The sequence below is a fragment of the Poecile atricapillus genome, chromosome 14 (genome assembly GCF_030490865.1).
Source record: "Poecile atricapillus isolate bPoeAtr1 chromosome 14, bPoeAtr1.hap1, whole genome shotgun sequence".
Taxonomy (NCBI): Eukaryota; Metazoa; Chordata; class Aves; order Passeriformes; family Paridae; genus Poecile; species Poecile atricapillus.
This window is the reverse complement of record NC_081262.1, coordinates 2,825,755-2,841,371: the sequence shown is the minus strand read 5'-3', so window position 1 is coordinate 2,841,371 and position 15,617 is coordinate 2,825,755. Positions and strand designations below refer to the sequence as shown.

The window sequence follows — 15,617 nt, the reverse complement described above, 5'->3', positions numbered from 1 at the left end:
AAAAAATACATCCTGCTTCCACTGATCTCCAAAGGTGGGATTTTTGTTCCTGCTCCCAGAAAAAAGCCACAGCTGAAACCTGGACAGATAATACTATATTGAAATGATTTAATTTCTGGTAATTTGTAATGCTTGAAGGAAAAGCAGCATGATTTAATAACTTAGCGGTGATTTCATAGCAGATTTGGTAGTTTATATCAATATTCAAGTAAAGGTATCCAGCTGTAAAAGAAGAAGTTACTGTGGTGAGGATAATGAGCACAGTGGCCATTGTTTATTGATATGCTCTGGAATTAGATGGAAGTGCTGTGTAAAAAATCACTGCCTTGGAAACACAGGCACTGGCTCCACAGCAATTACTGCACTCAGCAGGATGCTGGTTTTGGTGAGAAAACATCATGAGAACAATCAAATGGACAACTGACAGCCACTTGATCCCAAATGAAATCCAGTTAATGGCTAGCAGGAAATAAGGGATCAGCAAAAACCAAAGGGGGTGGGATTGGGGTTTCTGATGTGTCTATCCACTGTGATTTCTTCCAGTGCCTGTGGAAAGCCTCAGCTCTGCCTAACCCATCCTCTTGTCACAGCAAACCCACAGCACCAGGCTCTGGATCAGCCTGCCCGCTCCTAAACCCACAGCTCTGCCATCTGAAGGGAAAGAAAGGCTTGGGTATAAAAATATCTGGAGGAAATGTCCTTTGTCCTCAGCACAAAACTGAGATCTGTCATCTGGTCTCTAAGAAGAATTCAGCCTGGTACTGAGAGCTACTGAGCAAGGTCCAGATGTGTGTAACTCCTGGAATTCCAGTGGAAAACTTGGATGTTCTTTGACTTTTTGGTTCTTTTGGCTGTGCAGCCAAAAACTGGGCAGTAACAGCAACATACAGCAACAAGAAGGTTGCAGAGGTAGCTCTAAGTGCACTTATTTACCTTGCCTGGTCATTTTAAGGTCACAGAATCATGGAATAATTTGGGTTGCAAGAGAGTTTAAACTCATCCCACTCCAGCCCTGCCATGGGCAGGGACACCTCCCCCTAACCCAGGCTGCTCCAGGTCCATCCAGCCTGGTCTATCTACAGCATCCAAACTCCAAATTCATCATTAAGGATGATTAACCACTGCCTGGGGAACCAACAGGTCTCAGCCACTTGAAATAATTAAAATTAACTCAGGATGACAAGCTCCACTTAAACTGGGACTGGAGTCTGAGCAGGAGTGAGCAGTTAGGTTATTTTTGAGCCCATTTGATAAAGAGGTCATATTTGGTGACCAGAACTATTTCTAACAGTCTTACATGCCAAAAATCCATCCAAGCTCTATTAAATTAGACCATGAATTTGCAATTACCCAACAAGTACAACACAAAGCTGCCGTGGAGCAGTTCCAAGTGTCTCTTACAAGAAGATGGATGGCCTGAGCACCAGCAACATCATCCAGGAGTTACCCCTCAAATCCCACAGCTGCTGCAATGGGGCTTTTTGTTTTGTCTGCTGGCAGATTTTAAAGCATCAGCTCTGGAGTAGAAAGGGTTCACTCAGGAGCATCAGTTAAATCCTCTGGTTGCTGCTGAACAAGATTCAAGTAGTGCAGATTTCCAAAAGTTGGGGAAAATGAGTGGTTATTCATTCTACAGACCAAGCAAGAGGATGCAGGGGGAATGAGTGGAGCAGCACAACAGAAAGTGGCAGTCAATGAAAAATTCAGTTTTACAGCAAATACTGCATATAGAAATTAATCCTGGGCACAGTCTTGGTCAAAAGAAATACAGGAAATATTTTGAAAAATTCAAAGAGTTTATGTTTTTACAATTTCAAAACAAAATATTTTACCTTTTAAAAAATATAGTTCAGATATAATCCTACAAGAAGGGTGGAGAGAGACTTTGAACAAGGGCCTGGAGTGCCAGGACAACAGGGAATGGCTTCCCACTGCCAGAGGGCAGGGATGGATGGGATATTGGGAAGGAATTGTTCCCTGGGAGGGTGGGCAGGCCCTGGCACAGGGTGCCCAGAGAAGCTGTGGCTGCCCCTGGATCCCTGGAAGTGTCCAAGGCTGGGTTGGACAGGGTTTGGAGCAGCCTGGGACAGTGGAAGGTGTCCCTGCCCATGGCAGGGATGGCCCTGGATGGGCTTTGAGGTCCCTTCCAACCCAAACCTCTCTGGGATCCTGTGATTCTGCATTGCCTGCTTTTAAATTGATAAAAAGCTCTTGAAGAATATGAGAAAATGCATTGGAAAAAGTGTGTAAAAAAGAGAAAAAGAAAGATCTGTAAGTGCAATAAGCTGCTGAGTCTGAAAAAATATTTCAGCCTAGATACATTGCAAGTTGTTCCTTTTTGCTCAAGGAAGTTTTTGTAATTTTGGATAAACCTGCGGAAATAAATTGAATTTCTGCTGTCATCAGTGACCTTCCCTGGCTTCTCCTCTCCCAGAGTCCAGTACCAGAGCATCCAGTACCCACACCTGACAGGAGTGCTATCTCCAGCCTTCATCTAAGCAGTGTCTAATACACTGTTTTAGCTGTCACTTTGCCATTAACAAGGAAACCAAGCCCTGAGTTTCATGCATTTGGATTTGTTAAGTGGCACCAGTCCTGGATGTGGCACAGGGGCAGCAGAGAGACACCAGCAGTGAGACACCACTGCCTGGATCAGCCTAAGAACAACTTCTGCCAAGCAAAGATTAGAAAAATAACAGCAATTTCCTCCCTGCTCAGCACAAAAGACATTTTTATACTGCTGCAAATGCTTAATTGTGCGTATTTTCATCAGGCAGATAATACTCAGAGCCTGATCTGTAGCTAGAGTTCAAAATCTTCATGTTGTTTCAGAACAGTATTTCAGACAGTTTAATGTTGGTTTTTTGGTTATTTTTTTCAGTGCAGTGGTTTTATGAAGTTGCTCTGTCAGAGAGAAAAGCTGATTTGCAATGTGTGGAAGCAAAAGAAAAAAGAACCAGACTGTTGATCAGTAACACTAAACAATTTTGCCAGTTTTATGTCAAAGTCCATATCCATGGGCTTTATTCTTAACACAGACCTGCACAACTCAACCTCCATCCCACAGCTCTCCTTCATGAGAAACAGGATTTAGGCTTCTCAGCCTGAAACTCACCTGACAGCTGACCAAAAATCCTGCAGCTTCATTGCAGAGAGAAATGAAATGTTAATTTGGAACCCTTCTTACCAAATTAGCAGGAGATGAAGTCAGGGGATCCAGACAATGTGAGAGCTGATCAATTCCAGGGTAGGTGAAGGCAGCAGTGCTCACAGGACAGAGAAGATGCTGACTTTTAGCAGTTAATGGCAACAAATTTGTCACCACCTGCCAGCTCATGCTGTTAGAAAAGCCTCATGACGTGTTTTGCAGCTCCCAGGGGCAAAATGTTAGCAGTGAGAGAACCTGCCCTGCTCCTTTTGGGGGCACTGCCCCTGCAGCCCCTCTGAGGAGGGAAGCAATGAATCTCTTCCAAAGCAGCTCACTCCCCCACCCCAACATTCCAGAATCAGCCAGGGAGTCCTGGAATACTGGGAGAAGCAGGCCAGCCTGCCCAGCTTCCAGTGAGCACAGAAGGAGCCCATCCCTTCATCTCCAGAACCTGCTGCATGAGCAAGACCAAGTCAGAGCAGGGCCCACTTCAACCATCTTGGTGTCTGTTGGGGCCCACACAACAAATCCCTAAGTTTCCAAAGATGGAATAAAACTTTGGATGAAACATCCTTGCTTTGTTTGGGGGGCATTACTCAAAAATGGAAGTGGAATAATGAAGTATTTAGCAGGGTCTGTGGTGACAGGACAAGGAGTGAGGGTTTTAAACTGAACAGGGTCAATTTAGACAAGAAATTGGGAAGGAATTGTTCCCTGGGAGGGTGGGGGGGCCTGGCACAGGGTGCCCAGAGAAGCTGTGGCTGCCCCTGGATCCCTGGAGGTGTCCCAGGCCAGGCTGGATGGGACTTGGAGCAGCCTGGGACAGTGGAATGGGACAAGCTTTAAGCTCCCTTCCCACCCAGTCTGGGATTCTATGAAATATTTTTTCCTCCAAAAACCTGCTTCAGAAAGATGTTTCTGATGGTGAAGTTCTTTACTCTTCCCTGTCACTGGCTCATTACAGGGCATGTCCTCCCAGGAGCATGCAGCATCCAAAACCCAGACAGCTGCAAGCTTTAGGTGTTCAAGGCTGCAGCACCTCACACCATTTCCTCACCATGCTCGCAGCAGTCTTGATAAAATCACTGCAAGATTCAGCTGCAGCTCCCTTGGGAATCCTCTCCAGCAGAAATTCCATCCCTCAGGTGATCCCTGTTTCTGGTGTGAGTTGCACAATTAACCCTGGGGGTGGGTGGGCAGGCAAAGCTGCTCAGTGGGGCTGAGCCCATTCTGCTGCTCTTTCCTTGTTTCCTCTTGTGCCAAATGTGTATTTTTTCCTGTGATGAGGACCCTGGGATTAACACAGCTGCTCTGTAAACCAACTGTGCAATGTGAGACACCAACCTCTGCATTATCTCACCAAAGCAAATCTCTTGGGTTTGAATTGTTTAAAGGGCAGCATTTAATTAATAACGAGCAGAGGAGAGGGGGGTCTGCTCTAAGGGTTGTTAAGTGTGAGCAGACTGTGCTCTTGGGGAGCTTCACAGCATTCCATTAGTTAATTCATTAATTAATCTCTGTGCTCCTGACTGGAAAACAGTCCCAGAGAGCCAAATTTCCTGTCCCAGCTCCCCTGCAGACTTTCCCAGACAAAGGCAGGGTGGAGCTGACAGAGATGACTCGGTTTGCCAAGGTGCTGGGACAGTCAATAAATGAGCCAGCTCTGGAAAGCAGGATCCTGGTGCTCTTCTCACTAGAATAAATGCTAATTATGACAATTAGGTACTTGAATTAAGATATATTATGGTAATATTTGAGGTCATTAAAAGTAATAATCACATTCTTAGGTGGCAGTTAAATCAGTCACTAAAAGGCAAAGTTTCTTTTTTTTCAGAGATGCAAAATGACAGAACAGTTTTCCAGCTGAAAATCCACAGACAAAGACAAAGCAGGGCAGCAAATTTTCATGTTACACCTCACACTGCCAGTTACTGGTGACTGATGCCCAGCTCCTCCTCAACTTTTTTACCCCAAAAACTGTCAGAGAGCAGGACTTGGACTTTTTCATGCAAATAAACCCTTAAAATAATTACACATTTTGTAGTTTACATTACAAATCCTGTATTTCAGCTAAAACTTCTTCACTCTTTATTTCATTGATATGAGATCAAAGATGGACAGAGATCAGTGAATTTCCTCTTTCATGAATTTGCTCTGAAAATCTCAGACAACAAACAAACTGTGAAGTGCAACTTTTATGTCTTTACTCAATTTCAGCTTTCATGAACTCTCTTCTCTCTGATCCTGAGAATTAACTTTCTTCCTAGTTTCTCCCAGTTATCAAATAAAAATGCACAGACTGCAAGTTCACAGGGGTAGTTAATGATCAAGTTCTGGCTGGTGTTTGGTTCAAAAAAAGCAGTATCTGGTTTGTGAGCTTTCTACAGAGTCTCAAGAGGTCATTAATTCCCTTCTGGTCCTAATTAATTAAGAAGTAGTTTAGTAAAAAAAGGAAAAAAAAAACCCCAAATTTTAATTGCATTCTAATTTTGCAGGTACACTAAAATCAAACAAATGCAGGGAGGCAAATGTGGATCCTATTGAGAAGATTGATGATATCAGAGATGATTTTAAGCTGTGAGTTTTCATCTGGGAAAGTTCTGATCTGTGTAATAAAGAATAATTCTGAACACAGAACCAAACTCTGTCCTCAACAAGTGCTGAGGACAGAAACTGGGGCCAGAAAGGACACTCTGGTTTTGCAGGACACCCCAGCACGTGTGTGATGAGGCACAAACCAGCAGGACTATTCACCTCCATGAAGCATTTGGCTGAGAAGAATCCTCTGTCCAAGTCTGCTCTCAGGCCAGCAATCCCCTGGTGCTGGGACAAGTCTGTGTCCCCAGCCAGCCCAGGTGGGAGCAGTAAAATGAAGCCTAAATCTGCTCTGGGACTGCCCAGCATTCAGTGGCTGACTGTGGTCATTCCTGAGCTCTGCAGGTGAAACTGGCAAGGCAGGGAACATTCCCAGAGGAACATTCCCAGAGAACATTTCACAGAACATTTCACTGCTGTCCTTTCAAGTTGTCATGATTCTACTTGTTGTACCCCTGCCTGCTGACTCTGTCATCACCCCACGTCCCCTTGGGAGTGGACACTTACACATGGAGTAGCCAGCACTTAGCAACTCCTCTGCTACTCCAAGAGGTGAAGGAAATCCCACTTACTTCCACTCTTCAGCAGGTGCTGCTCCTCCTCCTTCAGCCTGTTCTGAATAAGACGTAACATGTTGGCTGCTTCCTGCAAGAGGAGAAAAGAGCTGCCTTGGGAAAGCTGCCACAGGGGGAATGGGACAAGAAAATGTCAGCATTGAGAATGTTTTACGGAAAAAACAGGTCTGATTTGAAACATGGAGCTCCTGCTTACTTTGTGAGGGTCAGGATATAAAGCCCAGGTCAAGCAGTGCATTGAAATTCAACCTTACATCCCCACTGGGTGAAACATCACTTATCCCATGGAAAATGAGTTTATTTGTCTTCATCCCACAGAACATGACTGCTGCTGCTTTGAAAAGCAGGCTTTGGTAGTTATCTTCAGCCAACAGTCCATCAAAAACCAGAACTGGTTTGTGAAATGACTGCACTTTCTAACACACATCCAAACCAGAAAGCATCCACACCTTTCCAAGCATGCAAACCAAACTGGAACAAACAACCCAATCCATGAGCTGGAAAAGTACAGCCATGTATTTACTACACCACCCTGGTGCAAAGGAAAACCAACCAAATGAAGGTCATGACACTAAAAAGTCACAGAATGGGACCTTTCTAGCTCATTTTTAATGACATTTAGCTTAAATTTGGGTAATGCTAATGGTGAAGAGCAAACTAAACATGATAGATTAGGTAAGATATAAATGCACAGAATCAGGCACAGCCAGAACCCCCAACATGAGCAGCTGGCAACAGCTGATAGAAGATTTAGCCACAAATTTTGCTAATTTCAGTCTCTTCAATTCCAGTCAGGCAGAGGCAAGTTAATTAATTGTGGATTGAAGTAAGATTTTTCTGAGCCTTTGATTTTTTCTATGCAAAATATGATTATAATTAAAACCACCAGTTACTCTGATGTGATCAGACCTCCACACAGAGAGTGCACTTGTGGGAAGGAAATGTGGACTCAGCTGAAATATCCATGGGACAGAGGAAAGAAAGAGCATGAAATGTGGAATGGAACACAAGCTCTTTACACTTTCATATGGAAATTTGTTTCCATAAGTGTGGAAGCTGAGAAAGAAACCTCCAAGGCCCACCCAGCACATGAAGAAGTTGCTGGAAATAGAGGTCTGGGGATAGACTGGAATGGTCCAACACAACTTGACATAAAGATCTGTCCTGGGAATTGAAATTCATACTGGAAAAGCTTGCAGGGAAGATGTTTCCAAGTGGAAGTGACCTGTACCTGGTGAGAAAGAGCTCAGAACCTTTCTAAAGGAAATAAATCCTGACCCAAAAATCTGCTTTGGACAATCACACAAATGTCTGCTCTACAAACTCTCAGTGCTAACAGAGACAGGAATATTGCTAATGGATCCTTGGGACCAAAGGAAGAACCCTGCAAAACTGAAGCAGCTGTGACAGTGTCCAGGGGCATAAAGCAGAAAGGTCAGGATGCCAAATCCCATGGAGTGAGACCCTCCAGCAGCAACTGGCATCACCAGGAGTACTGAAATCTCAAACTGATGGGTGTGCTCTGCAGGGAGAAGATAATTCCTGCAAAAACAAGCGAGGGAAAGACACAAGCATGTTTTTTATCTCATTTCATGTAGACTCAGAACATTTGAAACACTCTGTGGAGGAAAACGTTCTTTATGAATTTCTTCTTCATGGTTAACACTCTCCACCTCCTCAGTGCCAGCAAAGCCTTTTCAAAAATGATGACAATTGAAACATGTGTGGACCTGAGGCAAAATTTTCAGAGGTCTCTAGCTAACAGTGTTTTCCTTGGTCATTCCAAGGCCATCCTCCTGCATCAGTGAGTCTCAGTATTTTCTCACTGAGCCTCACAATTGCTGTCTTTTTTTATCTTTACCTCTTCCTCCCAGCCAGCCCTAAGGTTTAATTATGGTCAGTGCTATAAATAAACCAAAAAACTCTGCCCCCATTCCCAAGGCAGCCTCCCCCCTGCTCTGTCCTTGGGACAAATGGATACATGAGGGATCCATCCCCTACCTGGATCCCAACCCCACTGGGGGCTGCAGCCCACACAGTGTATATGGAAGAGAAAGGAAAAACCAGGATAAAAAGGAAAGGGCATTTCCCAAATGTCACGGGGCCAAATTCATAAGCCCATGAAGCACATTTAGAATGTTCACAGTGCAGTGAAATAATCAGCACAGCCATGATCACTGCCTGGCACTGCAGTTCCAGGCACACACCAGCACAACTGAAGCTGGCAATTCCAATTCAGAGAAATAAGCAGCTCCTCTGCCCTGCTTCCCTGCTCCTTCCTTTCTCCCACTCTCCAGCTCCCAGAAATGCACTTGGGCAGTGACACAAAAGGAACCTGCTGCAAATTCATCCATCAAAACAAAATTAAGCCAGGCAAATTCTCCACTGCAGCTCAGCACGTGCCTACCCAGGGTCCTGACTGGAGGATGGGGTGCTGCACCTGTGGGGTGAACAGCAGGGTTAAGAAGGTGGGGTTTATGAAATTAAACTACAAGGGAAATGAAGGCTAAAAGAATGTTTATGCATACAGATGAGCCACTTCTCCCCCTTTCATCCAGCCTTTCACTGCCAGCAGCTCAGCTGGCTCATTGTAAGCCAGCCCAGACACTTAACTGACAGGAAAAATGCTGTTTTTCTGAATTCTGGTTTAGGTTTCTGAATAACTTGATGCACTGCTGGTCACACACCACTGTCTGCCCAAGGGACCTGCTGAGCCTGTGCATCCTCCCTTCCAAAGCAGCTCATGGCTCCATCACTGCCACATTCTGCAGAAGCTCATCAAAAACTGCAGCAACAGAAAATGTTTTAAAAGGGCAGCTCCAAAACAGAACCAGGAGAGCATCAGTGAACTGATGGTTACTGTCCTTAGCAAGTGACATCTTCAAAGAGGGAGAAGAAGGGATGGCAATTCAAAAATCTAGAAAGTAAACAGAATTTATTACTTAATTTTGTAAAGGCTTTGAATGCCTGTGATCACCAAAGCTGCATTTTTGGGCCTGAGCAGGTGCCACTATTTAAGCTCCTGTTCAGTTTCTCCAGTACCCAAAGAGCTGCAGCAGGGAAACACTCTCTGGATCGCCCTCTACAAGTGAATTTTACTCAAATGAAATGGCAGCTCCCACTGGGGAATTACAGTGTCAAATCAACACAATTTAAGTACCAATTAACACAAAATCCAAACCAACCTGCCCCTTCAGAGACTCCCAGGGCTTTCAGGGTATCAGGATCACTGAGGCTGAAAATCCTGCTTTAGGGGCAGACAGATGGAAATTCTCCTCTGCCTCATACATTATGCAGCCTCTCCTGGGTGTAAATCTGCCCAAAGCAGAATTTTTTGCCAATAGCTGAGGGAAATAGGCAGCAAGGCAGGGCTGACACTGAGACCCTCTGAACAACCCTGGATCCAAGGAACCTTCCAGGTCAGCAGGACCAGCAGTGGGATCAGATCCCAGCACTCAGGGCTGGAATTTATTGGGTCCTAAAGATCTCCAAGGGACAGACTGATCACCCTGCCTGTGCAGCCTGTTCTGTGTGTTCAAAGAGTGCAGAAGTTCCCTCACAGCAGGACAGAGTGACTTTTTATTGCTTTCATTGCTACTGGCCTGGCCCTGCTCTCAGCACCAGGGCTCAGGTGTCCTTGGCCACCAGTGATGCCTTGGCTGGTGACACACAGAGGCTTCTAAATCAAATTAGTTTCACCTATGTTTACAATCAACTGGGCTTTTTTCATGCCCATTTTCTCTTGTTACAGAAATGTTACCTGTCCAGCACACAAGAAAAATGTTTTTTTGTAGATTGGATTTGGAATGAGACAACACAGATACTCTGCATCTCAGTCTTCCTCAACTGGCAAAGCAGATCATTTTCCACCTAATACCTATGAAAGTTTTTGCAACAAATTGTGTCAGAATGTTTTAATGATCTGATCTATTGCTCTCTGCACATGTGAAATAGTTTTGAGTTGCAGTGTGCAGACTCTGGGGTGATTTTGTTTTTAAACCGAGGCCATGGGGAACATCCCACAGCAGAAGACCCAGAGACAACTTGCTCTGCCACTGACTCAGTGTTTGCCTCAAGATCCAGGGTTTGGATCTGACCAGGCTGCCAGTCCTTTATCCCAGTCCTTTATGATGTACCTGATGTTCCCAAGTTCTGCTTTAAACCATAACATCAAGCTAGAATTCATGAGAAATCATGAGATTGAAGACAACTCTGCCCCTGCAGATTGCAAAGCAGCAAGTCTGGCAGCTCAAACCCAGGAAGAATAAAAATGATGCAGTATTTGACCATTCAAAACAGCTCAGCTTTTTTTTTTTTTTTTTTTTTTAGATTTTAGGGGTTTTTTTAGTTTGTTTTTTTAAAACACCAGCAGGATTTTGAATACAAATAATTTGTACCCTGCAGCCAGCTGGCAGACACAATTACCACTAAATAGAAAGGAAAGGGAAAGAAGTAGGTGAAATAAGAAGGGAATAAGTACAAAAGCACAGAACAGCTGGAGCTCACTGACTTTCTACATTTGGATCAAGCATTTCAATTTCTGCCTTAGCTATTCCTTTTCTTCTCAGACACTCTCCCAAACCCAGAATTGTCTCTCTGTCTAATGTTTTCATCTTAGCAAGGGAAAACAATGTTTCCTACTGTTTTTTTGTGGAGTGATTTACAGTGCTCCCACTGCTCTGGACTACCTTTGCAGGAAGGAAACCAATTTGTACTGGATTGAAGGGCTCAGCTGACCTTGACTCCATTTGGGCTTTGTCACAGAACAAAGCACCTGAGATCAGCTCCTGCTACACTGAGGCAGCTGATTTTGGTAAGAGAGTGGCCACTCATTCAGCAGAAGGGAGATAAAGGATGAGGAGAAATCATGAGGGGCCTGATGAGAATGTGGCAACTCTCAATGACAGGAAATCTGCAAAGACCAGTGGGAAAGGGACTAAAGTTCATGGAAACAGGAGGTACCAACCCACGTGGGGCTGCTCTTTAAGAGCAGAGATGATGTTTGCTGGATGTTGCACTACTGTTAAATCCCTCCCCCAAAATTCCTGTTCTGAATGGCTGTAGTTATGTTTGATTAGACTGCAATGCTGCAGGGTTTGTTCCTTTTTATTCTGTTGAGGAATGGTGGGACAGAGATAAGACCCACCTGAAACAGTGGGGCTTGCTCAGCTATGAGCTATGAGCAGGGCTTTAAAGGTCTGGCAGGGAATGATGATGATGGTGATGATCCTGACAAGAGACAGGGCACTGTGGACAGGCTCTGGAATGTTCCTTCTGAAGGTAAAACAAGTGGGATCCCATCTCATGTGCCTCAACACAAGTGCATCCATCGTAGGAAACAAACCAGGAGGAATCAGAGTGTGCAGAGCTGTGATCCCACAGGGATTACAGAAATATGGTGTCTCCTAATAAATTCTGGCACACAAGCTCCAGCGCTCACATTTATCAAAATAATCAATTAGATCTGTTAGATTACTACTGAAGGGCACTTTCATCAAGAGGAGTCACAAAAACACCTCAGAAGTTCCTTGAAAGGTTTCTTTTTTTCAAGGACAAATGTGTTAATTAACAGAGCATCTTTCATGCCATTAAGAAAGTCAGGAGAAAAGCACAAATGCTTTCTAGTGTGAGGGCAATGTTTCATCAGGCAAGGCTACTAGAGTAAAAAAAAAACTAGCACAGGTTTTCATAGAATCACAGAATCATTAAGGTTGGAAAAGACTTCTGAGATTGAGGGTTTTTTTGTCAACCATGTCCCCAGGTGCCATATCCACTTGTTTTCTGAATGCTTCCAGGGATGGTGACCCCACCACTGCAATGCCTTTCTGTGAAGATATTTTCCCTGAGATCCAGCCTGAACATCCCCTGGCAGAACTTGAGGCCATATCCCTGTGTCCTATTGCCAGCTATTCTGACTTTGTTTTGAGGGAAAGTCTTTAGGAAGGAAAACTTCCATCAGGGATGTGTGGGACAGGTGTCCAGCAGAGCCTTCACATGTAGCAGAAGGCAGGAAAAGATGAGATTTTAGGCTGATTTACACCAATGCAGCTCTCAATGACACCAGCTCAGGCTACACAGAGCCAGACAGTGAAGTGCATTCAAAACCAAACCACAGCAACTATTTTAAAATCAGATTGATTTAAAAATTCTCACACATTTCTTCCTAAAGCTTCCTTAATTACTTGGCAAGTGCTGACTTCATCCAGCCCCATCCCTGCAATATCCACAGATGAACTGGAGTTGGAAGGGAACAGCACAGTCCATAACCTGGACATCAACACCTTCCCCCTGGAACTCAGCAGAAGGAGATTATTCAGGGTGAGGACTGGCAGCTTGCTAATTGTTTGTTCTCACCCTGTGGGATGTGTTTGCTGACCTGGGTGCCCTGCTCATGCTCTGTGTGAACTCTCTTTGCCTCTCTCCAAGCACTCCCCTTGTATCCTCACACAGTAAATGAGTTATTCTCCCCCAGCATGATTCTGGAGTGACTTTTGATGCAATATAAAACCTTTCTGCAGAGGTTACTGCACGTTTTACTGTGCACAGTACATGTTTTCTATTGGAATGATCAAACAGTGCACAGCTGGCCCAAAGAGGCTGCACAGTCTCTGTCCTGGCGAGGCTTTGAGGACTGGACTGGATAAAATCTCATGCCACAGCTGACCTTGCTTGGAACAGAATGATCTGTCAGTGACCAAGAAAGCAGGTTTAAAAGTGATTTAACTGACTTGTCTTCTATTCAAAAAACTCCAAAAGAGAACAAACAAAGCCCAACTCAAAACTTTCCACCTCAAAAACGTCCCTGCACTGCTGTGCTGGTTTCAAGGCCGGGTTGGAGGGGGTTGGAGCACCCTGGGTTGCTGAAGGTGTCCTTGCCCTTGGCCCTGGATGAGCGTTAAGGTCCCTCCCAACCCAACCCAAACCATTCTGTGATGGCAGAAACACTCCTGACCCATCCAGGAACCACAGGTCAGAGCCAAGGGAGCAGAACATCCAAGAAAACAGCACTGAGCTCTCTGCTGAGGATTTGTGTGACTGTCCATGCAGGGCACAGCTCAGGAGGTCTGTGCAGACACAGGAGACAGAAGGATTGGGAAGGCACTGGCAGAGGCTGCATGAGACCAGAGCAGGGCACAGACCTGTAAATCATCTGCCACCTTTGAGAGAAATCTAAACAGAGCTAAGGAAAGAAAGAAGAGATCCAAACTAACATTTTCTGCCCAGAATTTTCCAGGCAAAATCATTTCATACAAGAAGTTTCAAGTCAGCAATAACACAGACAAGTTCTCTACTACCTCAAATAACATGACAGAGGGTGGACTTTATCCTGTGGATCAGATGTGCTCTGCATTCAGCATTACATACAATGCAAATTTCCCCTAATGACAACTCTCCATTTCTCCTATTTGCTTTTGTGGAAGGGATGAATTTTAATGACTCAGTAACAGCTCATTGAACATTCCCTTCATGGATTCCATCTTTATTGTAGTGAGCTTACAAGTGATACTGTTTGGATGTGTAATTTATTTGAATTAATGTACAATTCTGCAGTGTAAACCTGGGGTCAGTTTGCAGTGCCTGAAGAAATCATCATCCAAATTAACACTGATTGGAAGTTAGGAGGCACAGCAGTGTCTTATTCAGCACCACAGAGCAGTCACTGCCTCATCCCTGCCAGACTCCAACTCCTGAATTATCCTCTGCCTGTGGCACAAAGCTCAAGTTTTCCAGGGGGGTCAGGATTACTCAGGCTTTTCAAGGAGAGTGTTTACCATATTAAAGGGCAGCTGTTCTTGGTGAACTTGAGGGTTCCAGGAACTGATAATGGACTCTTCTGCTTTCTATCTTGAGATCAATTAGCTCAATACAGCCCCCATTTCTCACAACAAGAGCCTCTTCAACAGGAGGCTGATGCACACTTCACTTTATTCCTGATCTCCCACCCAAATGAAGTGGCAGCACCATCAAGCCTCTCCCTAACTCTTGTCAGAGCCCAAGCACAGGAATCACAGACCTGGTTTATACCATTTCTCCAGCTTGAAAACATTTGCACTCCTACTTCCTGCTCCCCAGGACAATGCTCTACCTACTCCTCAAATGACTGGAATGAAACTATTTTCAAACATCTCCTTGTGGTGGGTTGGAGAAGAAGGAAGTGCAGGTGAGTAATGATGCAGACAAAGCTCTTTAGGAAGGGGGTGACAAGCACAGCTTCTAGGACTGTTCATGCATCAGGCTCACGTTCTTTAACACAAAAGAGCAGGTAAATCATTTCTGGGCAAGCAGCAATGGACAACACCAGCAGGTTTCACCTTACACATCCTCCTTCTCTGGTTTCCATAGCTCTGCTCTTCTCCATGGAATAGCAGGGACACAGGAGAGCTCCACTCCTGTTTACTCTATGGATTAAGAAACTGGAGCTGTAGGTTTAAACACCCTGGTGGCTGAGCAGGAACTGAGATGCAGGGTGCACTCTGTGAAGTTTCTCAGTAGAAGGTGGACAGCAGCAGGTATTTCCAGGGAATGTGGCACTGTCAAGGGGACTCAGACCCTGCTTAACAGGGCAGGTTCCTCCTCAGTCCTCTCACAGATGGAGCAAAGCCTGAGGAGGACACTCAGCTCTCCAGGTCAGCAAATTTAACAAAAACCACGAGAGTCTCACAATACAGTGTCCTACAATGGAGGTTTCCACTGATTTTGGAACTACATCACACTCAAGGTAAGTCCAAACGGGAATGGAACCGGATTTCCAGCAAAATAAATATGATTCCAGCACCCAGGCAGAAAGGTGTGCAGTTTGTCCTGAGATTTCTCGCCTTTCCTTGGTCCTGATGTTTGACCCTGCTGCAAAGCTGCTGAAATGCAGAGTTGGGCCCATGGGTTATCCCAATATCAGAATCCTCTCCAAAGGATCCCAGAGCTCTGGGAGGAGGAGGAGGCAGGGACTGCACAGGGCAGTGACTGCCCCTGCCAGCCCATGCCAAGGCTTCTACCAGGACATTTATCTCAGAGAGTCACCTTTCACATGTGCACAGTGTTCCACTTTCACACCTCACAGAACTCAACTAGGAATTGTTCTCACAAAGCCAGAAAACTGAGAATTATTTTCCTATTTAAAGACTCAGACCTCAGTGTTTTGCACCTGATGAGATTATGCATGTTTATGCAAATCAAAATGCCACTCTCACAGCTCCTTTTCCTCACTGAGTACCTGCAGCAGAGCATAAACCTCCTCAATTTCCTATACATCATTTTAACACTACCTACTTATCTCATTTGGTGCAAAGCACCAAACATCA

The 15,617-nt window shown here is 44.8% G+C and overlaps 1 protein-coding gene across 2 annotated transcripts in view; it reads right to left on the bottom strand.

Annotated features, from left to right (window-relative positions):
- Nucleotides 1-15,617, bottom strand: part of CLUAP1 (clusterin associated protein 1) — a 55,181-nt gene that overhangs the window by 13,137 nt on the left and 26,427 nt on the right. For both annotated transcript variants that reach the window (XM_058850056.1, XM_058850057.1), the window contains exon 9: nt 6,316-6,388. In XM_058850056.1, coding sequence (XP_058706039.1) covers nt 6,316-6,388 — 73 coding nt within the window. The remainder of the gene's footprint in view (nt 1-6,315; nt 6,389-15,617) is intronic.